This window comes from Pelodiscus sinensis, unplaced genomic scaffold (genome assembly GCF_049634645.1).
Source record: "Pelodiscus sinensis isolate JC-2024 unplaced genomic scaffold, ASM4963464v1 ctg68, whole genome shotgun sequence".
Taxonomy (NCBI): domain Eukaryota; kingdom Metazoa; phylum Chordata; order Testudines; family Trionychidae; genus Pelodiscus; species Pelodiscus sinensis.
Window position 1 is genome coordinate 379,102 of NW_027466009.1, and position 26,614 is coordinate 405,715.

Here is a 26,614-nt window from a genome sequence, read left to right on the forward strand (position 1 = left end):
CTAAAGAGACTGGGACTTTCCAGTTTAGAAAAGAGGAGACGGAGGGGGGATATGATAGAGGTCTATAAAATCATGAGTGGGGTGGAGAGGGTGCATAAAGAAAAGTTCTTCATTAGTTCCCATAATCGAAGGACTAGAGGACACCAGATGAAATGAATGGGTAGCAGGTTTAAAACTAATAAAAGAAAGTTCTTCACACAGCGCGTAGTCAACCTGTGGAACTCCTTGCCAGAGGAGGCTGTGAAGGCTAGGAGTATAACAGAGTTTAAAGAGAAGTTAGATAAATTCATGGAGGTTAGGTCCATAAAAGGCTATTAGCCAGGGGATAGAAACGGTGTCCCTGGCCTCTGTTGTCAGAGGCTGGAGATGGATGGCAGGAGACAAACTGCTTGATCATTGTCTTCAGTCCACCCCCCGGGGCACCTGGCGCTGGTCACTGTTGGCAGACAGGCTGCTGGGCTAGATGGACCTTTGGGCTGACCCAGTACGGCCGTTCTTATGTCCTCCCTGACCTTTCTCCTCACCCCTACCCCAGTGGAATTGGGGTGCCAAGGGAGTGAGGTGTCCCAGTTGGGAGCCACATCAGTGAGGGCTGAGGGTTTTTGGAGGAGGTTTTTTGCTTCTCACTTGTGTGGGTCCCAACTGATTTTTCTGTGGGTCAGTAGCCCCCAACCCAAAAAAGATTCCCCTCCGCCATAAAGAAAGACAACAGGGGACCCTTTGGGTTGGACATCCATTCATATGTTATGTATCTAAAATGAAGTTTGATAAAGGAACATGAGAAAGTTGAAGCGCTTGGCTTGGGAAATGATTTCATATTTCCTTTCTCACTGGCGACATGAAACCATTTCCCCCAGCTGCTGCGCTTGCACAACGGCTGGGGTGTCGTGGCTCCATTAACGGCGAGTTTCCATTTGCCACTGGTGCTCAGCGGAAATGTTTGCATTGAGCCCGATGAGCCAAGGGCCAAAACGTTTGAGAGCCCCTGTGTTAGGGGGCCGTGCTGGCCTCGCCGAGCAGGCAGAGGTGGCCGAGGGAGCGGGAGGCCCTGACGGCCGCACCGCCCGCCATGATCCTAGAGGGCCATTTCTATCAAGCTTTCGTGGCGGCGCACGTCCGTGCTGTGTTGTGACCGATCATTTTACCGGTCACTGGGCCCACGCCCACGCTTCCTTCTCCTCTCTCATGCCCCCTCCTGGCAGGGCTGTTTTGAACTCCTCTGTATTGGCCCTCCACGTTTGCAAGAAGGCCCCGCCCCCTACTCCCGAAATTCCCACCTCCCAGCCCGATTCCTATGCACTGGGGGACGATCCTGAAGTGACACCGTTTGGGAGGGATCTCACCCTCCTGCTTCAGCCCCTGACTAAAGGGCGTGGGGGGCGGGCTGCATCCCTCTGTACCCCCCTCTCCCCCCTTTCTCGTCCTGTCTCCAGGACAATCCTTCTCCTGCCCCCTTGCATGCAGCAGAGCCTGGGTGGCCTGTGGGGGCTAAATCCTGCCCGGTCCCCACCCCAGGGCGAGGCAGCAGCATTTGCTGGTCTCTGTGGCTCTTACGCTGGGGGAAATTTGGGGGGAGGACCCTGGGTGCCATCAGGGGGTGGGGTTACTGGCCCCCCAACTCCCACCCCTCTTGTCAGAGATCACCCCTCCTGGGTAGTTAATAGCCCCTCCCCCTGGCCAAGGCTAGAAATGCACAAGGGCCGGTGGAGGGAGGGTCTCCCTGACCCGTCGCTCATCCTGCCCCTTCAGGCTGCTGCCCCTGAGCCCGGGCGCTGAAGGGGGAGATGCCCTGTCCTGGCCTCTGGCTATGAGCCAGGGCTGCCGCGGGAAGGCAGTATGGCCTAGTGGCTATGGCACCAGTCTAATCCCCTCTGGCTATGATCCAGGGCTGCTGCGGGAAGGCAGTATGGCCTAGCGGCTATGGCACCAGTCTAAACCCCTCTGGCTATGACCCAGGGCTGCCGCGGGAAGGCAGTATGGCCCAGCGGCTAGGGCACCGGTCTAAACCCCTCTGGCTATGACCCAGGGCTGCTGAGGGAAGGCAGTATGGCCTAGCGGCTATGGCACCAGTCAAAACCCCTCTGGCTATGACCCAGGGCTGCTGCGGGAAGGCAGTATGGCCAAGCGGCTAGGGCACCAGTCTAAACCCCTCTGGCTACGACCCAGGGCTGCCGTGGGAAGACAGTATGGCCTAGCAGCTAGGACACCGGTCTAAACCCCTCTGGCTATGACCCAGGGCTGCCGCAGGAAGACAGTATGGCCTAGCAGCTAGGACATCAGTCTAAACCCCTCTGGCTATGACCCAGGGCTGCCGCGGGAAGACAGTATGGCCAAGCGGCTAGGACACCAGTCTAAACCCCTCTGGCTATGACCCAGGGCTGCCGCGGGAAGGCAGTATGGCCTAGCAGCTAGGGCACCAGTCTAAACCCCTCTGGCTATGACCCAGGGCTGCCGCGGGAAGGCAGTATGGCCTAGCGGCTAGGACACCAGTCTAAACCCCTCTGGCTATGACCCAGGGCTGCCGCGGGAAGGCAGTATGGCCTAGCAGCTAGGACACCAGTCTAAACCCCTCTGGCTATGACCCAGGGCTGCCGTGGGAAGGCAGTATGGCCTAGCAGCTAGGACACCAGTCTAAACCCCTCTGGCTATGACCCAGGGCTGCCGCGGGAAGGCAGTATGGCCTAGTGGCTAGGACACCAGTCTAAACCCCTCTGGCCAGGACCCAGGGCTGCCGCGGGAAGGCAGTATGGCCCAGCGAGTAGGGCATTACACCAGTGGTTCCCAACTTTTCCGAGGACATGGACCTCTTTGCAATTTATTACTTTTGTAAGGACCCCCACCCCCAACAACATGGCTGTGCCTGCAGCCTGCACGTCCCTCAGCCCACGCGGCTTCCTGAGCGGCATCCCTCAACCCCTGAGCTCAGCTGAGCGGCTCCATGTCAGCTGCCAACAAGTCCCCCAGCCTGCGCTGCTTTCCCAGCCGTGGGAAGTAACGTGGGTTGAAGGGCCTGCTGGCTCAAGAAGCTCCGTGCGGATGCCCTGCAGTACCACCGTGGACCAGGGTCCATGGACCACAGGTTGGGAACCACTGCACCAGTCTAAACCCCTCTGCTAGGACCCAGAGACAAGGGCTGAATTTCTGCCTCTGCCACCGACTCCCTGCATGTCCTTGAGCAAGTCCCTCCTCCACACCGTGGCTCTGGTGCCCATGTGCCGAAAAGGGGTAGAGGCAGGCAGGGAGAGGTGTGACTGAGGCTAGGTGTAGAGGGAAGGCTTCTTCCAGAAGAAGCTTTTCCAGGAGATCTGAAAAAACTTCCGAAAGAGAGCGTCCACACAGCCAATGTGCATTGGAAAAGGGATCTGCTTTTTCGACAGCATCCAGACAGAATGGACGCCCTTTTGCACATCAGCTGTGACTGCTACGGGTGGAGCGGCCACCAGGGCATCTGTGCTTTTTCCTCTCCCCTCTTCTTGCGAAAGAACTCCCTCTTCCCCGTCCACACACGCCTCTTTCCCGAAGGGCTCTTTTGGAAAAAGGCTTCTTCCTCGTAGAGTGAGGTTTACCAATGTTGGAAACCCCCCCTTTGGGCTTTCGATTTTTTTCTCAAAAGAAGGCGATTGCAGTGTGGACAGAAGTGATGGTTTTTCGGAAAAACGGCCGTTTTCCGAAAAAAACTCCACGGTGTAGACATAGCCTGAGAGGGGGCCTTGGGCACCACCCTGGCCAGAGCCCCTGTCTCCTTTGGCCCAGGCAGTCTGAGCCCAGCAGGGGTCACTGCTGCCTTGAGACCCCCACTGTGAGGGAGGGAAAGAGGTGGGGGTTTTCTCCACAGGAGCCTCTGGGCAGTGCACGCCGGGGGGCAGGGCCCAGCTCTTTGGGAGGGGCCCCCACAGCCGCGGTTGAGCAGGGATATTGCTGGGGGGAGGGAGGGGTCTGTGACATGTGACTTGCGGGAAGTCAGGCGAGAGAAGATCAGCAGAGTCTGTTTTCCACGCCGGGCTCTGCCGACCCCCCCGCTCACTGGAACGTGGCCTTCCCAGGCCCGGGCTGTTTCCAAGGGAATGGGCGAGCGGCCCAGACTCCTTCCCGCCCCCTCACAACATGGAAAGCTCTGCTGGGCGAGGGCTGGAAGTGCAGAGCTCAGGGGCCTGGAAAAGGGGAAGCAGTGGGGGCGGGGGGCACTGCCAAGCCTGGGAGAAAACACAAAGTCTCCAAGCAGGAACAGGATTCACTGGGCCCCTGGCCGCTGTTTGCAGTCAGAGCGGAGGAGGCTCCGTGGGGCAGAAATCCCCGGTGGCAGGGCGAGCGCTGGCTGAGGTGTCCGCGTGTCCGGGGAAGGGGCAGGCCTGCTCCCACTAGAGCTGAAATCTGGGAGCAGGCGCCCCCAGAGCCACCACAGAGGCAATGGAGCAGAGAGTGTCCACAGCGGGTGGGGAGGGGCTGCAAAAATGAGCCAGGGGCCTCCCCCACCAGCCCAGGAACGAGGGAGGGGTCTTCTCCCCAGCGCCTCCTTTCTGGGGGTACTTTTATGTGGGAGCAGTGCTGGGCCTCCACTGGCCAAGGACAAGAGGGCGGGGTAGGGGGAGGAGGGGGGAGACTGCAGCCTGGGGGGACTTTCCTGGGAACTTCTGGGGAATGTCAGTTGTATTAGCAGAATTATTTGTTTTACATCAGAACAGCCAGGCTAGGCCAGACCAAAGGTCCATCCAGCCCAGCATCCTGTCTGTCGACAGTGGCCAGTGTCAGCTGCTCCAGAGGGAGTGAACACAACAGGGAATCATCCATGATCCGTCTCCTTTCAGCCATTTCCAGCCCCTGGCAGAGGCGAGGGTCGCCAGCCCTGCCCAGCGTGGTTTACAGCCTTTGCTGGACCTAACCTCCATGAATTTATCTGGCTCTTTTTTCAACCCTGTTAAAGTCCTAGACTTTGCACCGTCCTGTGGCAAGGAGTTCCACAAGTCGGCAGCATGTTCAGTGAACAAATATTTCCTTTGGTTTGTTTTAAACCTGCAGCGGATTAATTTCATTCATGTGTTACTTCCTTGCATATGCAGACACATGCACAAGATACTAAGTTATAACGAACTGGACTCTTGATGGAAGGTCACAACATGTCCTCGGGTCAGTGTTTAGACTCCAGCAGGATCACATGCAAGAAGCAGAACCGGGGGAGAGAAAAGTGGCTGCAGCCTAGGACTATGTCCACACCACCCAGAGTATACACTTCAAAGCAGCAGTGCTGTGGGAAGCCCGGAACCAGTCCCCCGCTGACTCCGTGCTCCCCACAGTGTTGGCACTTTCTGATTTCCAGGTGTAAGAAACTGCTCCAGGGGTTCAGGAAGAAAGCTCTGGCTGGGCACCGTTTAACTGAGACGGCTTCAGGTGCTTGACCAGCAGGATTAAGGCAGCTTACTCCTGCCTGGGCCCTGCACAGATCCTGAAAGCCACTGGCACGTACAGCAGCCTGCCTTAATATCACTGGTGCAGGGGTGGCCCATCCATTAGGCAAACTAGGCAGTCGCCGAGGGTGCCAAGTTAAATGGGGCGCCAAATGGTGGCGCAATATCACCGAGGGGTTTGGAGGTGGGGGCGCTGATTGCATGCTTCGCCAAGGGCGCCAGTTGCTGGCAGCTCATCTAGGGCCACCCCTGTGCTGGTGAAACACCAGAAGCCATCTCAGTTAAATGGTGCCCAGCCAGAACCTGCTTCCCGAACCCCTATCCCAGTCCTGAATGCTCTCTGCACCCAACCTCCTGCCTAGATTACAGCAGCAGATTTCAAAACTGCGCAGGATCAAGATGCTCTATTGAGGCCACTGGTACATGCACTTCAGTGTGGCATTCAGAAGTGTTCGGGTGGGATATCCGAGGACCCGCAGCTAATCGCAGCTGTCGTCTTGCTGCCAAATTGTAGGACCACTTGGCACAAGCATGATACTGGAATTAGAAAAAGTAAGAGACCGTATCATCTATTGAAACCGCAAAGCAGCTCGATGGGTAGTTGGCCTCTTCAGCAGACACCAAGGACCTGCTGCAGTCTTTTCCTAGAATTAGGGAGCTGTGCACCAGGACCAACTCACCTCTGCCTGCGTCAGCGGCCAGGGAAAGATTCTTCCTTGCTGACGGACTCAAATTTTTTCCTAGGAGAGCAAGGCTTGACGGGGATAATTTTGAAAAAAACCTCTATGTTTAAGGTTGAGCAAACGTTTTTGTGATTAATCATTACAATGGAAAAATGCTAAAAATGCACACTGTGAATGTGGACAAAATAAATACGTTTCTGTAATCTGACTCCTGGCTTTAATTTGGTCACTCTGCAGCTTTGTAAATGAAGGCAGTGACTACAGTTACATTCCATCACTGAAGAATGTATAGTATATATGTGTCTATAGTACAAAATATAAAGAGAGTTATATCGTGTTTATATATATATACAGTGTGTGTGTGTGTGTGTGTGTGTGTGTGTGTGTGTGTGTGTGTGTAAAATAATGGTGACCTCGTGGATGGTTAAGCATAGATTTCCAACTTGTGGATGGTTAAGCATAGATTTCCATAGGAGGACTGATTTTTTCTTTTGAATACTTAAGTACAATTAAGATGTGATACATTTATACTTTTACTCAAGTTATTTTCCAGAAGGGGACTTGGACTGTTAGGCTACGTCTAGACTGCAAGCCTCTTTCGAAAGAAGCTTTTCCAAAAGATACTTTCGAAAAAGCTTCTTTCGAAAAAGAGCATCTAGACTGCAATCTCTTCTTTCGAAAAAGAGAGCTGCTTTTTTTGAAAGAGAGCACTCAGGCAGTCCGGATGCTCTCTTTCGAAAAAGCCTTGTTTGCATTCAAGAACACCTTTTTTCGAAAGAGCACTTTCGAAAAAAGGTGTTCTTCCTCGTGAAATAAGGAGTCCCACCGTCGAAAGAAAAGCTGCGTTCTTTCGATTTAATTTCGAAAGAACGTGGCTGTAGTCTAGACACAGGTGAAGTTTTTTCGAAAAAAGGCTACTTTTTTCGAAAAAACCCTGCAGTCTAGACACAGCCTTACTTACTTACATTTGTTTCGAAGCAGCAGGACTTTGACTTAAGTGTCTTGTCCCTGCAGCACTGTGCATGGCGGAGAGTAATTACAGTACAAGATATTACATTTGCAAGGAGCAAAACAATGAAAATGGGTTGCAGAGATGGGCGCGCAATTCAGTGAGTCCCGGGAATAAGACAAGAGAACAGTGAGAAATGGGATGAAACGTCTTGTTGTGTCTTTAGCCCCCTTTTTCCATTTTGAACCTCCTTTAAAATGCAGTAAGCAAAACCATCAAGATAGAGAGGGCAGGGCGAAGGGCAGGGGTGTCTGCAGCCCGACGGAGCATGCTCAGGGCCTCCGAGGTGAATAAATTATAAAAAAAAAACCACGTTTAAGCAAATAACTGATCCTAACCCTGCCTGCTGCCACTTCACCCCCGCACCAAGTCAGTGTTAAGCCACCTCCTCTGTTGAGCCAATTTTCTTCCTTTTAAAACGCTTTTAACATGGACTAAGCAGAAATGTATAGCTAGTGTGGGCGAAGAGAAGGGCACTGGCTTCAACAGAGTTTCTGAGCATGCTCAGTGCCAAAGTAGCACAATCTCGTAGGTAGGAACTCCCTGAGGGGAGTGTCATGTTACTGGATTTTCAAGTGAGCAGACAGGTCATTGTTACACCCACGGGGAGCGTTTGCCCCAAGTTCTGCCCCCCGTGGCCCATGCGTCCCCACCCTGTGCCCGACATTCCCTGTGTCCCTGCGTGATGTCTGTGTGTGCAGCGATGAATACAGGCTCTGTGCTCCGACGAGGAATGTTCCCTGTGGGGGAGGGACCGCTGGGCCTCGACGGCCGATTGTGAGGGAGGGTTGTTCTGTGACTGGCTGTGCCTGGTAGCCCTGCTCCATGGACAATTGTTCTCGGCGTGGCCAGTACATCTGGGAGCCAGCCTGCCAAGCATCCAGTGCCTCACGGCCGCTGGCATGTCAAACACGGACAGATCACTTGATCATGTGACCAGCTATCATTTGAGAGGCACCATGAGGCTGTCTCCAGCCGGTCTGCGACCCTGCTCCTGCTCCCAGATGCAGCCTTGAGAGGGACGGAGAGCCAGGAAGGATTGTCGACCCGTCCTGACGTAGGAGGTACACCAGCGACTTCTAAGCCAGCAGTTTGTAACATCTCTGCTGAGAGCCGGCATCGAGAACTGGGTGATTGGTGCATGTAACGTATTCTCCTTAACAGCCTCACTCCCCACCTTTTCCTTCTTCTCTTAAAAACCTTTCGATTTTAGATTCCGAAGGATCGGCCCTGCGGGCTCTTGTGGGGAAGATCTAAAGGGCAAATTCACCAGGGACTGGGAGGACCCCTTTGGGGTAGGTGGGATTGGGTTCTAGAACCTCTCACCTGTGTGTTGGGCCTGGGGCTGATTGGGGCACAGGGACTATGTCTACACTGGGGACTTCTTGTGCCAGGAATAGGCAAATGAGGCTAAGCGTGGAATATCGCCGAGCCTCATTTGCATACCTAATGAGCCACCATTTTTGGGGAAGAGGCTCTTGCGCCAGAAGGAGTATCTATACTGCCCCTTCTGGCGCAAGAAAACCCCTCTTGTGCAATGCCGTTACGTTCAGGACTAACGGTATTGGGAAAGAGGGGTTTTCTTGCGCAAGAAGGGACAGTGTAGACAGCTCCTTCTGGTGTAAGAGCCTCTTCTGCAAAAATGGCAGCTACGTATGCAAATGAGGCTTGGTGATATTCTGCACTTAGCCTCATTTGCATATTTTGGGCGCAAGAAGCTGCCAGTGTAGACATAGCCAGGGAGCGCTGGGGTACCAGAGGGGTCTAGCTCGTGAGGCTTCCTGCTGGCCAGATTGGCAGCAGGAGCGCTCGGTGGGACTGGCTTGTGGCTTATTGGGAAAGGTCTCCAGTCTGGGGCTGTAAGTTGCCCTGATTTTGGGTAATGGGTCCTGAGCTGATGCCCTCCGCGGAGCTCAGATCCAGCCGGGTCATCACAGAGGGTTACTTCAAGGCAACCAGGAGCAGCTGACCTGTAGCTATCACAGGCCCAGGGAGAGCAGCAGAGAAGGGGCAGAGGCTGCTATAAATCAATTAAGGCCAGCAGATCTCACTTCAGGCTGCCAGAAAGCCTTTTAAAAAGACTTCCCTGCCGAGAGACAGAGAGGGGGAAGAGGCGCTTGGAGTCAGGCAGAGAGGAAATACAGCAGATGAGGAGAGAACTGGAGAAGCTAATAAAGAGAACGGGCAGCAGGGAAGGTGGGGGGATCCAACAGGGGGTTGGATGGGCTTCCCGTCCCCATATAGCCTGAGAGTTCAGCTGGTGGCCTGGTTCATGCTGATGAACACGTTAACCTGTTGAAACCTGAGTAGGACTGGGAAGTGTAGCTGGCTGCCCGCCCTGGGAAAGAAAGCCAACAGGGACTATAAGAACTAGGGGCCACCAAAAGGAAACAATGGGCAGCAGGTTTAAAACAAAAGGATGTTCTGCTTCGCGCCGTCCATCTGTGGAACTCCTTGCCTGAGGAGGTTGTGAAGACTAGGACTAACAGGGCTTGAAAGAGAGCTAGCTAGATACATCCATGGAGGTTAAGTCCATAAAAGGCTGTTAGCTGGGGGGTTGGAGCGGTAAGGAGTGGTGTCCCTAGCCTCTGTGTGTCAGAGGGTGGAGATGGATGTCAGAAGAGAGATCACATGAGGATTCCCTGTTCTGTTCCCTCCCTCTGGGGCACCTGGCGCTGGCCACTGTGGGCAGACAGGACACGGGGCTGGATGGACCCTTGGTCTGACCCAGTCTGCCCTAATGAAGGGACAGGTGGGGATTCCCTGGAATTAACTCTGGACCAGTGGGCGGGAGGTCTCAATATGCTGAAGTAACACTCAGGTGTGTTCTCAACAGAGCCTGGCAGGACCGCTGAGGTTGAACACCACGTTGTCACGGACTCAGGAGGACGCAAGAATGTGAGGCCCTACCAGGTCCTGGGGGCAAAATGGGAGGCGGCCCAAAAGGAAGGGAGGAAGATGCGGGAACTGGGTGTCACTGAAGAGTCGCACAGCCAATGGCCCGGTGCCTGAGCCCAACGGCAGCCTCCAATTCTGAATCAATTTCAGGAAGTTAAATGAGGTGTCCGACTTGGATGCCTGCCTCCACGCTACAAATAAATGAGATGATGGATCGACTGGGAAAGCCTGGATCGGTCCACCCACACGCTGACCAGTGATGGGGCACGAGACGGGTAGGGCTCTGACTAAATACAGAGAATTCTCCCCAAGTGCCCGCCTGTTGGATCTTCTGCCCATGCTCCGGGCGCTGCTGCCCCTGAAAAGAATGTGTCTGGGTCAGATCCGCAGAGTCCCTGGGGGCTTTCCCTCTTCCTCTGCAGCCTGGGGCACGGGTCCCCTGCTGGTGTCAACCGTGGATTCTCGGTCAGTCTTTAAATCGCTATTGGAAGGCCTGGGGGGGTCAGCCAGAGGTTCGGGGTCTATCGCACTGGATGCTTAAAAAGATCATTTTTCAGGGAAATCACGGGAAAATATTGGGGTTTGAAAACTCATCTGGCTTAGGGACAGAGAGATCTCCCTGGGGGTTGGGTTTCCCATGCCTCTGAGGTTGTGCAGTGACACCGCCACGTCGCTAGGAACAGCCCTCTATCACTATCACCGCTGCTCAGCCCCGGGTTCAGTCACAGGGGGAAGAACACAAAGGTAAGTGCTGGTGGCCGGTGGGTATGTGTGTGGGGGGGGGGGGGATTTCAGGCTACATTTGGAGCGGGGAGGTTGGGGGAAAACTGCCCCATGGAGTCCCTGACCAGGGCTGTACTAGAGACACAGATGGGAGGGTCTGATAGGGAGCTACTGGGTTAAGTGATCCCAATGGTTAGAGCTTCGCAGTGTGTGCGGGGGCGGGGGATGGGTGAGCTCATGTATTTGCTCTGGCGAGGCAGGGAATGGCGAGATCTGAGCGAGAGAGGGGCTGATTCGGTACAGGAAGGTGGCCAAGGCAGCTCAGGCAGACGTGGGTCTGAATGGGAAATTCAGTGGGACCTGAGAACAGCCATACTGGGACAAACCAAAGGTCCATCTAGCTCAGTGTCCTGTCTGCGGACAGTGGCCGATGCCAGATGCCCCAGAACATCTGAACGCAAGAGGGAATAATCAAATGATCCTTCCCCTGTTGCCCATTCCCAGCCTCTGACAAGCAGAGATGAGGGACACCCTGTTAAAGCCCTGGTCTTTACAACATCCTCTGGCAAGGAGTTCCACAGGTTGACAGTGTGCTGAGTGAAGAAAAACTTTTTTGTTTTTAAACCTGCTGCCTATTAATTCCATTAGGTGCCCCTTAGTTCTTTTATGATGGGAACAAGTAACATATGTCCTCCTTATTCACTTTCTCCACACCTGCCATGATTTTATAGACCTCTATCACGTCCTCCCTTAGTCTCCTCTTTTCTAAGAGGAAAAAGTCCCAGTCTTTTTAATCTCTCTTCATGAGAGACCGGTTCCCAACCGTGAATAATTTTGTTGCCTTTTTCAAAACATTTTCCAATGATAATAGCTCTTTTTTGAGATGAGGCAACCACGTCTGTACACAGAGAGAGGCAATAAGATATTCTGTCTTATTCTCTAGTCCTTTTCTAATGAGTCCTAACATTGTTTGCTTTTGATATCCGCTGCACACTAAGTGGACGCTTTCAGAGCACTATCCACAATGACTCCAAGCTCTCTCTTGAATAATTGTAGCTAAATTAGTCCCCGTCGTTTTGTATGTACAGTTGGGATGTTTTCCAATGTGCATTACTGTACATTTATCCACGTTCAACTTCATTTGCCATTTTAATTGCCTAGTCACTTAGTCTGCGGAGATCCTTTTGAAGTTCTTCACTGTTTGCTTTGGTCTTAATTACCTAGCGCAGTCTGGTATCCTCTGCAAATGTTGCCACCTCACTGTTTATCCCTTTCTTCAGATCATTTATAACTAAGAAATAGGAAGGGTCCCAGGACAGACCCTTGGGGAACGCCACCAGTTACCTCTCTCCACTAGGAACACTGGCCGTTTAGTCCTAGCCTTTTGTGGCAGGGTGGCTGGCCCCGCGCCCTTCAGCCCAGAGGTCTAGCCCTTTATGAGATCCCCTCTTCATTCAGGATCTGGGAGGAAGGAGTAGGGGGGCCCAGGCCCTCTCTCTCCACAGGGCCCCAACCCAGGGTCCTGTCAGTGGTGGGTGGGTCCCACCACTGGCTCAGTGGGGAGTCCTCCCCGAAACACACCGAGCCCGCCGGGGCTTTTTCTGCTCCCCACCCTGGGTTTCTTCCTACCCCATCCCTCTGGCCGGCAGCGGTCCCACCTGTAGATGCGGGTCTGGTGGTAGAGGTGGTGTCAGCAGGCGCGGCATCGGGGTCAGCAGCAGCTGGTGCAGCAAAAGCCTCTAGGGGGGCCGTATGGCACAGCCGGCGTTGCAGTCGGGTTTGGCCCGGGGATAGTAACAGCGGCGGCAGCTGGTCCGGTGTCTCACGCCAGCTGCAGCAGCCGTGGGTCTAGCGCTCGGCAGTAGCTCCTTCCCCTCCGAAGGTCAGCCCCAACTGAACTGCTCCGCAAGCTTTTATACCTGTAATAGAGATGTAGCTGTGTTATCTGGGCTTGCTGCATAGTCCTGTCTTTTCTACCTGGGCTGCCTTGGGCGCATGCGGGGCAGGGGCGTATTCTACCCAACAGGCGTGCTCCCTCCCCCTTGTTCAGTGTGGGGTTGGCAAGCCCCATCACACCTTCGTTTCCTATCTTCTAACCAGTTCTCAGCCCACAAAAGGACCTTCCCTCTTATCCCACGACCGCCTACTTTACTAAGAGTCTTTGGTGAGAGGTAGCAGAGGTTAGAATCTGAATTTCACTCCAAAGAGGTCAGGGGGGTTGCTCTAGCCTTGCACTGGGGTAATTAAAATCAGAATCCACCCCAGATGCCGTTTAGTCCCATATGGTCACTGGATTTACCGAAGGACCACAGGGATCCGGCTGTGACTTTGACTTGGGTGGAGTGCCACTGATTTACAGCAGGGATTAGTATTCAGAGACCAGGTCTGTCCCTTACCCCCTCCCGAATCACCTCTGTTCTGCATTTCCTGGGCTTCTAGCACACTGAATACCCTGCGTGCAGGAAGGGAACAATCTCAGAAGGGACTAACTGCCTTCACAGTCCTTTTTTTGTGTGGGAAATCGAGCTCACTCACAGAGAGGCCGTCCCTGCTGCATGACGCACGGGATGGGCAGTCTTGCGATGCAGGGCGAGAAAACAGTTCCCCTTCTCCTTCCTCTTCTCCATTGTAAAGACAGTTCTCTCCCTCGTAGGCTGCACACGCCCTGTCTCTGGCTGGCCCACGATGGCACGGGCCTCGCAAGACGACAGCTATGAACGTGAGGTCTCCGTGGGGCTGGCGTCGCTGGTGTCTCTGGCCAAGTGCCTGGCCCACGAGGGGACAGACCCGGACAAGCATGAGAAGATTAAGGGACACTGCAGAGATGCTTTGGGGACAATGAAGGCTGCGGAGAAGGCGTTAGAAGCCCACAGGAGTGCCCTCAGTGACCGAATCGGGGAAGGGCACGTCCAAATGAAAGAGCTGGCAGATGAGCAGAAGCAAAAGGCAACGAAGCTCAGTCAGCTGGAGATCCAAAAGGAGAACTGTGAGCAGACGTACTTTCGCATCCAAGACCAGGTGACCGTGGCTGAGACCCACCTGCAGGAGCTGACGACACTGCTGAGGAAGGCGAGAAGGGAGGAGAAGTGTTTTAAAGCCCTTTCCAACATCACCCTGGTGCTCCTGCCTCTTTACAGTCTCCTAGGTAAGTGCACGCTAGGGCCGCTCCGTCCCGGGTTGCTTCAGGGCAGAGACCCTGGTAGGGCGCCATGTTGGCTAACAGCTCAGAGGCAAGCAGAGCACAAGGGTCAGTGTATCGCGTGTGCCCCCCTCTGCCACTTCCGTGATGGCTCCCTGTGGTAGATGCCCCAGGGGTGAACCAGGCACCTGGAGCCGAGAGCCTGAGCAGCTGCCGTGGGAGCTAGAACCCGTATTTCCTAGCTGTGGGGTGCAGGAGACTCATTCTCTGTGGACTGGGCATGGGAGAAGGGGGGGCTGCACGTCACCCACTGACCAGTGGGGGTTCATGGTGCCATGGACCCAAAAGGGAACAGCCAGGCACAGCAGCCAGGAAAGCTTTTGTCTAGGGCTGGGGTGGGAAGCCGGCGTGTGGGAGGGCTGGGTACAAAGGGGTTAACACGGGTCCTGACTTCCCCCAAAGGGTGGGGGAGACCCTAGTGGAGGCCACAACTCTCATCTCCACCCCTGGTTCTCCCCAGGTTCAACACACGAGGGCCCCCCTGGAAGGTCCCGATCCAAAGCCCATTGGGGTCCTTCTGTTAACTCCGGTGGGCTTTGGAGCCGCCCTCAGGCGTCCTGGCGAGGGGCGGGGGCTGGGGCTGGTGTCGTCACTAGTCTCCTCTGAGATCTCTCTTTGTGCCCCCCGACTCGCCGCTCAGCCTCCCTCTCCCCTCCAGCATCCCTGCCCTGGCGATAGAGCACACGAGGGATGTCAAATGTTGGTTAATCTCATTTCTTATTGGTTAGTCGACTATTCTATAGCCCCCCCCCTCCTCCCCTGGGGATGGGGCCAGCTGCCGGCTCCCAAAGAGCCCCCTGACACTCCATGTTTCTGGGAAGCTGGACACGAGGCCTGTCTCCTGCAGGACGTGCCAGCCCGACCCAGTCTTGGGCTATCTCAGAGGGATCTCTGCTGCTCGGGGTGGGGAAAAGGGCTTATGTGGGGTGGATCTGGCCCCACAAGCGGGTGGATCAGGCCCACGGATGCCCTGCCACTCCCCAGCCCCACACCATTTAGGGCCTGGGGGTGGGGAAAATGCACAAAGTTTCCTCCGCAGTCCCCCGCCCTGCCAGGAGCGCGCAGTTATTAGAAGCACCATGCGCTCCTGGCAGGGCGGGAGAAGTCACGCACTCCCCTGCCCCCAAGCCCTGATTGGTCTGGGGGCAGAAGGGAGAGCTTAGGGGGAACCTCCGGGGAGACTTCACCCACTCCCCCACCCCCAGACCAATCACGGTTTTGTGATCATGATGATTAGCCAGCAGCCTGGGGACTAAGGGGTTAACTGTGTCCCTTAATTAGCCAGGTGGAGTGGTCAATAGGAATGTGGGTCTGAATTTCAAACTGGGGCAAAGGAATTTTTGGCTTTTCCCTCCTTTGTCTCTGGCAGTTTTCTCTCCAGCTACTGAGGGGGACAGACACTGTGTCTCCCTGCAAGGAAAGACTATTCACCTTCTGGAAGTAGGGCAACATTTAGATAAATCCGTTTATGGTTTGGGTACGGGATCTGCTGTCTGTGCACTTTTGAAAAGATGTTTTGGCTTTTCTTTGTAACTAGTTCTAGGCCCATGAGGTTTCTCCATAAGTATATTATTGGTTACTTTTCCATCCAGCCATTATGCTTCCCACAGGAATATTGTGGTAATAATACAAGTTTTCTCTTTCCTTTTTATTAACCTGGTACTGGTTACTTGTGTCCTGGGGAGTTTTTACTTTCGGGGTGAGATTTCCCCAAATGGTCTCTCCCCTTGTTTCTTTAGTAATTTGGGTGGTGGCGGTGGAGTTTATAATCCTAGATTTTAGGAATAAAAGATTTTTGGAGGGAAGTTTATACCAAAGCCTGGTAGATAAGGCTTGAGAGTACATTTGCTGGCCCCCATTTCTGCATTTATTATGCCAGAGTGGGGAAGGAGCCATGACATGGTGGCAGAAATAGGATTATGTTGAAACCCAGAAATTTTAAAAGGACACAGGTGTTTCTCTTTAGTTTCAAGCTTTGCTGGCTTTTCCTCTTGGTTGTTTTTTTTTTTTTTTTTTGCTCTGTGCTGCCTCAGGGAGGGACAGACAGAAAGTTAAGCTTGCAGGTGGGTTTTTTTTTCTTCCTCTTGTTTTTTCTTTTGTTTTCTGGGCTGCCTCAGGGAGGGACAGACAGAAAGTTAAGCTTGCAGGTGGGGTTTTTTTCTTCCTCTTGTTTTTTCTTTTGTTTTCTGGGCTGCCTCTGGGAGGAGCAGACAGAAGGTTAAGCTTAACCAGATGCAGACCATCCCAAACAGGTTTTTTTTTTTGTAGCTTTCTGGACAACTGGATAGCTAGGCTAGCTAAGACATGATATCCAGCTCTAGGACAGATTCATTCCCCAAGGAGAGGGCAGAAGCCATGTATAGAAGTGCTGCTCTTCCCTCACAATGCCGTCTATGTGGGAAGCTGCCTGTAAGGCAGCTGGCAGACCTCTAACTCAGAAAGAGGAGGAGTTTCTCCTACGGATGGAGGCGAAGCGTACCCGACGTGAGGCCGAGGATAAGAATGCCGAACAAGAACATCTGGCCAGGCTAGCTACAATAGAAGCTGAGGAGGAGCGTGAGGAACTAGAACACCTGGTGAGGCTAGCAGCGGCACAGGCAAGAATAGCAGCAATAAAGGCAGAGACCAGGCGACTGGAAGTGGAAACACAGGCAGAGAGAGCAGAAACAAGGGCAGAGAGGAGGCGCATGGGAGCAGAAGCACCAACTGAGCACCCTGCTCCTGCGAATGTTGTGGTCACTGTTCCACATCCCAAGAAACTCCAGATCCAGAGAATGGAAGAGGAACAGAGACTGTGTTCTCCTAGGAGTTCAGTGTACGACCATGTGGGGATGGGGTGTGATTATAGCAGGGCTAATGTGTAATCCGGCTGATACCTTAACCCAGCCCCAAAACATGCACGAGGCTTTATGAAGGGGGTGAGTGTGAATCTGGGAAGTTGTCTGTGGCTATGGGGAGCAAGGTAAAAGTTTCTCGAAGTGTTTGCCTGAGCGAGGTGGCAGTGTGTCTATGCCGGAGAGCTGTGTGTCGGTCAGTGAGGTCTGCCTAGCGCCTCAGAGGGGAGGCTGGAGTCACACGCACGGCAGGGAGAGCTCAGCTAGGAGGGGAGTGTCTCTCGGGAACAGTCTGGAGGGGCTGGCCAGAGTCAAGTTTTAGCTGAGGGAAAAGACCAAATTCTGGAGGGTGAGGAGTTGTTGGCTGGGGAGGTTGTAAAACCGAACCTGCATAAGCTGAAGGTGATTTACTTGAGAGAGCGCAGTGCAAGCAACCTGTGTGCTGCTGCGGAGGGTGGTATGCCTGCAGGGGAAGGGTTTCTTCCCGGTTCTTTGTCTGCAGGAGGTGCTGGTCTGCCTGGAATGGCTGAGGAGAGTGCTGTGGGTCCAGATTTAGTTCTGGGGACAGTTGAAACCCAGGAAGCAGGGGACCCTGGTTTTCCAAACTGGGACAAAGGAATTTTTGGCTTTTCCCTCCTTTGTCTCTGGCAGTTTTCTCTCCAGCTATTGAGGGGGACAGACACTGTGTCTCCATCCAAGGAAAGACTCATTCTTCACCTTCTGGAAGTGCCCCTTCCACATCTCAGCTCCAGCTCAGAGCCCTTAACAGTGGTGAAACAATGTGAAGATCCGCGCCAGAATTGTTGGGGGAAAAAAAAGGAAAGCCCCCAAGAATTGTCAAGCAAAAAAAAAAAGGAGGCTACCCCTTTAAGAAACAAGCTTAGGCTTTTTGGCCATATCAGGAGTTCCCACTGACAGCTGCCATCTTGGGCACCATTTTGAATCACCACCCTGGTGAGCATAGGGAATCTGGTGGCCAGAGGTCAGGGGCTGTTTAGGGGGAAGTGCAGAAGTGGCTGCGTGAGCCGCACTTTTGGGCAAGAAGAGCTGCATGTGGCTTGTGAGCCATTGGTTGGCCACTCCTGGTCTCTAAGGTACCACAGGATGTCTCATTGTTTATGCAGATTCAGACTAACACAGCGACCCCTCTGATACTTGTCAAAATGTTGGGTAATTTTTTTTTAAACGTTTGTTTAACCAATCCCTCCCATTTTTCTTTTTCTAAACAGTTTCGATGAAATTCTTCCAAGAAGCCCTCCAAGTGACCGATACGCAGCCACTTTTCCTCTCAGCTAGCATCGTGACCATCATCTGTCAGGTCTCTATGTGGGTTGCACAGAAAGCCGGCCTGGAGCTGCAAAAAGCCATCGACCAGTACCAAGTGCAGGTCTCTGACTACAGAAAGGAGGGCTATGCATGCGACAAAGAGAAGGCAGAAATCAAGGAGAAGATTGAAGTCATCACAGCCGGACAGGAGAAAATTAAAGAGGCCAGCGATGAACTGGGAAAGCTTTTAAAAGTGCTGCAGGAAAAGACGCTTGAGATGGAAAAACACAAGCTGTTTGTGAGAAAGCTGACAGAGAAGGTCGATACGCTAGAAACATACATTGATGATCCCTCAGACTATGATTTTGCCACCATAGTTTTGGAGGAGATTAATCAGTTAGTGCTGTCAGAGGTGGGGAAGGGAGGACAGGGGAGCTTGGGGTTCACTGATAAAGAAGCAATAAAGAAAATGGCTGAGGAACTAAACCATGTGGCTCAAAAGCTTAAGGAGGGTAAGGGCAGGAATTTTTAGAGCTGAGCTAAGCTATGGACATACCATGTCAGTGGACCTGAGCCTGACCCCATTTACTGCAGGGTTGCTGAGATCAGAATCCAACTTTGACTTCACTGCTGCCTCTGGGGTCTCTGTGGATTCGCACTGGGGTAGGCTGCAGATCACAGGTGGATGGCGGAAATCTATGTTATGTCTGTGTAAGTGAGTGTAAAGCTGGTTTTGGCCACACCTCTGAGTCTGCCTCAAGAAATACAAAACACTAGATGAAATTTCGATTTAATGGAAATCAACGGGAGCTTAGCAACTAACTTCCATACGAGCAAGGTTTTATACCTTCCCATGTCAGGCCTACCCCAGTTTTTATAGGTAATCATGTTGCAGCTCAATAGAAATATAGCTGAAGCATTTTCTTCTTTTAATTGAGGGGAAGAGGCATACTGATCTTTAGCAAAGAAAGTTTTTCTCCCAAGTATTTCTGGACATTTGAGTTAAATGGTTCCCAAAACAACTTTGAATAAATCTCTCTTTACCTTGCAATCAACCAGGTTACACATCTGGGGTTGTCTTTCAATGCCACAATGTTATAGTTTCTCCAGTCAACCATATAGTCTCCAAGGAAAATACAATCAATATTACCTGGAAGAAAAAATTAAATCATTGCAACAAATGAATACACGAGCAGAATGATGATAATGTTAAGCTAAAATCAGGTCTAAAAAGTGATCTAGACGAAATAGTACATTGGGCAAATCTGAGTAATAGAAAAGGAAATAGTTTAACAGAACATGTGATTAGGCTGTGGAACTCAGTGCCACAGGAAATTGATGGGGCCAAGAAGTTAGTAAAATTGAAAACGGGGTAGGAAGTTTATATAAAGAGTAAAAATATCCAGTTATCAAAATTAATGATATCAAAAAATAACAGTGAATAGTCCTGTGGCATCTTATAGACTAATAGAAATATAGAGAGTGTCATGAGCTTTCAGAGACAAAACCCACTTCCTCAGCTGATGAACTGGAGAGGAATAACAGAAACGAAGTATTTTATAAGAGACAAACAAAGGGTACCTGTCAATTGTAGGACAGGAGCTAATGAGGCTGATTAAGTGGGTTGGAAGGGTCGGATACTTAGCATTTGATGTAAAAATGAGGTGTTAAATGCAGCAAAGGCTGGCTCTCTAATGTGACAACCAGTTAATCTCATTGTTCAGGTCAAGGGAAACTGTCACATTTGGTTAAAAATCTTATTAAAACTGTACCTATATATATTAGAGGTTTGCATCCATGTGTGTGTGTGTCTGTCTGTGAGTCCATTTGATCAAGAAAGAATAAATGTTAAGAGCTAGGATCACCAAATGTGGTTTTCAGGTTTCTCTTCTCCTAACTTAAAGCAAGTCCGGGTGTGCCAGGAAAATGGGATGTGTCTGGAATGTGATGGCTGTGCCAGGAAAAAGAGGAAGTGCTAGGAAAGGAACTGTTTTCCGTAGCATGGAAAGGGAGGGGCTGGGCTGTTTGGAGGGACACTATGCTCACAGTGGCCACTGGAGGCAGCGAGGCTGCAGGGGAGAGCTATCCTGCAACGTGGCCACTGGGAGTAAACGTACCACCAAGCAAGTGACCAGCCGGGCTGGGCTCTGCTATCTTGCCTCTCAGCACATTGGGCAAATAGCCTCCGTCTCCCCCACCCCAAACCCTTCTCTCTCTCCTGACCCTTGGCTGCAGCAGGGGGAAAGGCAGCTGGGGAAGGGATTAGACGGAGAAAAAAGATCCCTGGCAGTTGGAGGTGGAGAGAAAAAAGGCTCTTGGTGGCTGGAGGGGGGCAGGGTGAGAGGAACGGCCTTGTAAGGCCCAGGGGGATTTAAATAGCTGAGGAGAGTTGGCAGTTTTTCAAAGGGACATTGTTAAGGACCCAAAAGCAAGCTATTCCGCTGCGTCAGAAAGACAGAAAATCTGGCAAAAGAGGCCTTAGCTTAAACACGAGATCTTGCATGATCTAAAAATAAAAAAGGAGTCATATAAAAATGGAAAGTAGGACAAATAACAAAGGCTGAATAAAGGCAAACAACACAGGAATGCAGGGGCAAGATTAGAAAGCCAAAGGCACAAAATGAGCTCAAACTAGCTACAGGAATAAAGGGAAACAAGAAGACTTTCTATAAATACATTAGAAGCAACAGGCAGACCATAGACAGGGTAGGCCCACTGGTCGGTGAGGAGGGAGAAGCAGTAACAGGAAACTTGGAAATGGCAGAGATGCTCAATGACTTCTTTGTTTCGGTCTTCGCCGAGAACTCTGAAGGAATGCCTAACGTAGGGAATGCCAGTGGGAAGGGGATAGGATTAGAAGATAAAATAAAAAAAGAACAAGTTAAAAATCACCTAGAAAAGTTAGATGCCTGCAAGTCACCAGGCCTGAAGAAATGCATCCTAGAATACTCAAGGAGCTGATAGAGGAGGTATCTGAGCCTCTAGCTATCATCTTTGGAAAATCATGGGAGACGAGAGAGATTCCAGAAGACTGGAAAAGGGCAAATATAGTGCCCATTTATAAAAAGGGAACTAAGAACAACCCAGGAAACTACAGTTAGTTTAACTTCTGTGCCAGGGAAGATAATGGAGCAAGTAATTAAGGAAATCATCTGTAAACACTTGGAAGGTGTCAAGGTGATAGGGAACAGCCAGCATGGATTTGTAAAGAACAAATCATGTCAAACCAATCTGTTAGCTTTCTTTGATAGGATAACAAGTCTTGTGGATAAGGGAGAAGTGGTGGATGTGGTATTCCTAGACTTTAGTAAGGCATTTGATATGGTCTCGCATGATATTCTTATCAATAAACAACTTAGATGGGGCTATTATAAGATGAGTGCATGACTGGCTGGATAACCATACTCAGAGAGTATCAGAGGGGTAGCTGTGTTAGTCTTAATCTGCAAAAGCGGTGAGGAGTCCTGTGGCACCTTTAGACTAACAGAAGTTTTGGAGCGTAACCTTTCGTGGGCTAAGACCCACTTCGTCAGATGCATGTCTCAGAGAGTAGTTATTAATGGGTCACAATCCTGCTGGAAAGGGATAACAAGTGGGGTTCCACAGGGGTCTGCTTTGGGACCAGCTCTCTTCAATATCTTCATCAACGATTTAGATATTGGTATAGAAAGTATGCTTATTAAGTTTGCAGATGATACTAAGCTGGGAGGAGTTGCAACTAATCTGAAGGATAGGGTCATAATTCAAAATGATCTGGACAAATTGGAGAAATGGTCTGAGGTAAACAGGATGAAGTTTAATAAAGACAAATGCAAGGTGCTCCACTTAGCAAGGAACAATCAGTTTCATACATACAGAATGGGAAGTAACTGTCTAGGAAGGAGTACAGCAGAAAGGGATCTAGGGGTTCTAGTGGACCACAAGCTGAATATGAGTCAGCAGTGTGATGCTTTGCAAAGAAAGCAAACATGATTCTGGGATGTATTAACAGGTGTGTTGTGAGCAAGACACAAGAAGTCATTCTTCCGCTCTACTCTGCACTAATTAGGCCTCAGTTGGAGTATGATGTTCAATTCTGGGCACCACATTTCAAGAAGGACGTGGAGAAATTGGAGAGGGTCCAGAGAAGAGCAACAAGAATGATGAAAGGTCTCGAGAACATGAGCTATGAGGGAAGGCTGAAAGAACTGGGTTTGTTTAGTTTAGAAAAGAGAAGATTGAGGGGGGACATGAGAGCAGTTTTCATGGTGTCATAAAAGGGTGTCATAAGGAGGAGGGAGAAAACTTGTTCATCTTGACCTCTGAGGATAGAACAAGAAGCAATGGGCTTAAACTGCAGCAAGAGAGGTTTAGGCTGGACATTAGGAAAATGTTCCTAGCTGTCAGGGTGGTCAAACACTGGAATAAATTGCCCAGGGAGGTTGTGGAATCCCCATCTCTGGAGATATTGAAGAGCAGGTTAGAGAAATGTCTCTCAGGGATGGTCTAGACAGTGCTTGGTCCTGCCATGAGGGCAGGGGACTGGACTCGATGACCTCTCGAGGTCCCTTCCAGTCCTAGTATTCTATGATTCTATGAAATATCCTGTGCTTAATCTGAATAAAAATGGCCACCGCTTTTTGCTGACTCTGCACTCTGTCGGCAAAAAGCGGCTGTCAAGACGGGGATCCGGTGACAAAGCCTTTGCCGACCGATCCCTTATGGCCTCCCCACCCACTGTGAATCCATAACGAAGGGTCTTGAATCAGCCTCATTGCAAAAAGGGGGTCTAAGAAGATCCTGCTGCTTCGCTTAGCTTAGAGAAGAGATCGCCAGCTGGGAAGGGACCAGGGAGGGTTGGAGCAATTGGCATGGGGGAGGAGAGTGGGGAATGGAAAGGTGTTTTGGGGGAAGAGAAACAGTTTATGAGGGACAAACCCAGCATTCCCCCAGTGGAAGAGAAGGAACCAGACTCCCTGACTGTTCCTGACAGAGACACAAGAAACCTGGACCCAGAGTGCCCTGAAATAGAAGCAGAACTAGGGGGTGCTGTGCACACCCCTAACAGTGTCCTGAGGCCAAACGGTGTCACCTGACCCACCAGCGGGGAGAGGTCTCCGGGGGTTCTGCCCTGACCCCTCCTGAGCCGTTAGCTTCCCAGGCAGCGGATCTCTGGGTTTGTACGTCCCCTGACGTAACTTGGCCCTCCCCCACCCGTGGTTCTGTAACAAGAGCGGGCAACAAGAGCCCTTCCCAATGGCCCGGGACTGAAATTTGGGGGAATAAAGGGTTAATGCCACCTGCCTACCCCCTGCAAAGACTCCTAGCTCATCCCCTGCCAAGCCACTGGCCACCCCCCAGCCAGGGAGGGGAGCAGGGAGCAGAGCTTTGGGCTGCTGTTTTGCTGGCTGGGGTCTCCCTAGTGCTGGGCATGTTGCTGCAAACAGAGCACCAGTGACTGCAACGTGCTGCCTAATGGTTAGAGCCGGAGACACAGCATTGGGACTCCTCCCCCGGGATGGGAGTGTGGGCTAGTGGTTAGAACGGCAGGGAGGCTGCCTGGGTTTTATCCCCGGCCCCAGTAGGGGAGTGGGGTTCACTAGGTTAGAACAGGGGGGTCTGGGTGATTTCCCAACTCGGAGAGGAAGTGAGGTCTAGTGGTCAGTGCAGGGTGGGGCTGGAGACCAGCCCTGGCTCCCTGGTGCTCTGCGTGGGGGGTGTCTGGGCTGCTGTGGGTTTGCAGAGCGATTCGTTGCTCTGTGGGGCGCAATCAATAACACAAGGGGGACAGAAAGGAGCCCAGGCCTCCGGCGTGTCCTTGTAAAGCAGCCGGGTCCAACATGGGCCACGGCCCCGCCTGCGAACACCAACAGGCCAGGCCCTCTGGGAGCTGGGAGGCTGCTCCTGCCAGCCTGGCACACACTGGCCACCGCCTGGTCTCTGCTGCCTGAGGCTGGGGCGCCCCCCGGTGGCCTCGGCTGGTCACTGCAGATGCACTTGCATTGAGGGTCCAATCTCATCTCGGCCGGGCCGTTCACTGCTCCCTTCAACCTGGTCTCCGAGGGGAATCTTGCCCTGGGAAAGCTGCTTCTGGACTCTGCACCAGCCCCTACATCTGCTGCTTTCTATACCTGGGTACCAGTGCAATAGCTCCCCCCCTCCCCAGCCTGCCCTTCTGCTCCTTTCTATACCTGGGTACCAGTGCAATAGCTCCCCCCCCCCCCCCCAGCCTGCCCTTCTGCTCCTTTCTATACCTGGGTACCAGTGCAATAGCTCCCCCCCTCCCCCCAGCCTGCCCTTCTGCTCCTTTCTATACCTGGGTACCAGTGCAATAGCTCCCCCCCCCCCCCCAGCCTGCCCTTCTGCTCCTTTCTATACCTGGGTACCAGTGCAATAGCTCCCCCCCTCCCCCCAGCCTGCCCTTCTGCTCCTTTCTATACCTGGGTACCAGTGCAATAGCTCCCCCCCCCCCAGCCTGCCCTTCTGCTCCTTTCTATACCTGGGTACCAGTGCAATAGCTCCCCCCCCCCCCCCAGCCTGCCCTTCTGCTCCTTTCTATACCTGGGTACCAGTGCAATAGCTCCCCCCCCCCCCCAGCCTGCCCTTCTGCTCCTTTCTATACCTGGGTACCAGTGCAATAGCTCCCCCCCCCCCCAGCCTGCCCTTCTGCTCCTTTCTATACCTGGGTACCAGTGCAATAGCTCCCCCCCCCCCCCAGCCTGCCCTTCTGCTCCTTTCTATACCTGGGTACCAGTGCAATAGCTCCCCCCCCCCCAGCCTGCCCTTCTGCTCCTTTCTATACCTGGGTACCAGTGCAATAGCTCCCCCCCCCCCCAGCCTGCCCTTCTGCTCCTTTCTATACCTGGGTACCAGTGCAATAGCTCCTCCCCCCCCCCCCAGACCCTCCCAGCCTACATCTGCTCCTTTCTATACCTGGGTACCAGCTCAATAGCCCCCTCCACCCCCAACTTTCCCAGCCCCCATATCTGCTCATTTCTATACATGGGCACCAGTTCAATAGCCCCTGCCCCCGACCTTCCCAGCCCCCCACATCACACCCTGAAGGGCTCTGAGGCGAGACTGGCGCTGGAGCCATTGGAAGGCCAACGTGGGTTTCCCTGCTGGGGCCGGGGCTGAGCTGGCACCGGGGACAAGTCCCCCAAGAGGCAGGACAGGAGGCTGCTCAGACAGCCCATTGAAACCCAGCATCCCTGGGATACCTTAAGGGTCAGCCCTGGCTCTGAGCAGGGATCGCCCTCAAACCCCCTCCCCCAGCCTCCTGCCCTGATCCCTGCTGCACAGCCCCTCCCTGGTGCCAGCATGGGCCAGTGGGCTCAGCACTAGCTATGGGAGGGGGCCCCTGCTGAGCCCCCACCGGCCTCCATGAAGCAGGGAGGCGCCGTGCGTCCCAGGAGACCCCGCAGTGGGATGGACGGTCCCAGCCCAGAGAACAGGGCTGAGGAGAGGGGAGAGTCTGGGGTCCGGCCCCAGAGCCACAACAGATGGAGGAGAGGCTGGGAGGATTAGCGGCTTACAGGGGAGGGTCTGTCTGGGGCGGGTCTCTGGGGGCATCCATACGGACGGCAACGGCAACGTTTTAGTTTGTTTTGCCAGAACTCCCACCGCACAAACGCGGAGCCTTTCGGAGCCAGGCCTTGTTGCTCTCACGCTTGCAGGAGCTAAACAGCCACCGTGGGGTGGTGATACGGCAACACCACGTCCCGCGCACGTGGCAAAGGCAAATGGAAAAACAAAACAAAAGATCAAAGTGCAGGTTGAACTTCTTTTGTCTGGCACCCGACCCGTGTGAACCAGAGAACTTGCTGAGCCACTCAAATGCCCAGCCCAGAACCCTGGGAAAGTAGAAAGAATTATACTGTAAGGCTGTGTCTACACTGGCCCCTTCTTGAAAGTAGGAATAAGAGATCCTCCGGAATAGGGCTTTATTCCGGAGGATCGCGCCAATCTGGATGCTCTTTTCCGGCTTTTCCCCAAGCCGGAAAAAAAGCGGCGGCCATGTTTATTTAAATCCCGCGAGAAAGATGAATTATGCTGTAATAATTGAATAAGTTGAAGGAATACTGTTTGTCTCTGAACAGGAAGAAGAAAACGTATGTTAATGTTGTTTGTAGGTAGGCAGATCAGAGTGCTAGCCAGGTGGGCCTGAGATAATAGAAAAAGGAACATTAGGTGTTAGGCAGAAAGTAATTGAGATAACCAGGGAGATATGGACAGGAGATTGCTGTGTGCTTGATGTGGAAATGAAGATACTTCACTAGCCTCACACTAATCATGTGAAGTTTTGACCCTCTTTTAATGGTGTTAACTTGGCTTTCTTTTGACTGTATAAATCAAGGAGTTTGAACCTTTCAGGGTACTCACATTTTCTGGGTGCATTTAGCAGAGAGGCTTTGCTAATAAACAGAGTGGTCTGACAAATCTGTGAGTCCTGTCTGACTTTGACAACCCAATCCACCTCCCTGTACACAGAGAGCTCCAGGGCAGGTGGAAAGTGGGCAGGACTCAAACCCACCACTCTGCAGTTACCAGGTGAAAGCCTTAGGCCACTCCAGAACTAAAAGCCCTTGTTTTATGTCAGCAGTGGCAGCCTGTGCCCCATC

The 26,614-nt window shown here is 52.5% G+C and overlaps 1 protein-coding gene and 1 long non-coding RNA gene across 5 annotated transcripts in view; one reads left to right on the forward strand and one right to left on the reverse strand.

Moving 5' to 3' along the window:
• The window catches only part of LOC112545647 (uncharacterized), a 65,911-nt gene extending 52,528 nt beyond the window's left edge, over positions 1-13,383 (reverse strand). The window contains exons 1-2 of the long non-coding RNA XR_012900235.1: positions 13,251-13,383; positions 12,374-12,634 (exon numbers count right to left, since the gene is read on the reverse strand). This is a non-coding gene — a long non-coding RNA (uncharacterized LOC112545647). The remainder of the gene's footprint in view (positions 1-12,373; positions 12,635-13,250) is intronic.
• On the forward strand, positions 7,892-19,875 carry LOC102458609 (uncharacterized). Of its 4 annotated transcripts, XM_006122247.4 has the most exons (5): positions 7,892-8,158; positions 8,308-8,389; positions 9,931-10,267; positions 13,369-13,860; positions 17,978-19,875. In XM_006122247.4, exons 3-5 carry the CDS (start codon positions 10,252-10,254, stop codon positions 18,544-18,546), a joined length of 1,077 nt encoding a protein of 358 aa, XP_006122309.2. In that variant the 5' UTR covers positions 7,892-8,158; positions 8,308-8,389; positions 9,931-10,251; the 3' UTR covers positions 18,547-19,875. The 4 variants fall into 4 exon arrangements, with proteins under 4 accessions (XP_006122309.2, XP_014428692.2, XP_014428691.2 ...); XM_014573206.3 differs by lacking the exon at positions 8,308-8,389 and having other exon boundaries at positions 7,892-8,237; XM_014573205.3 differs by lacking the exon at positions 8,308-8,389 and having other exon boundaries at positions 7,892-8,224.
• The last annotated feature ends 6,739 nt before the right edge of the window (positions 19,876-26,614 follow it).

Excerpts from the sequence above, each read along its gene's own strand:
- LOC102458609 (XM_014573206.3), top strand. Across the intron at positions 13,861-17,977 it reads GCCTCTTTACAGTCTCCTAG|TTTCGATGAAATTCTTCCAA; the intron begins GTAAGTGCACGC and ends TTTTCTAAACAG.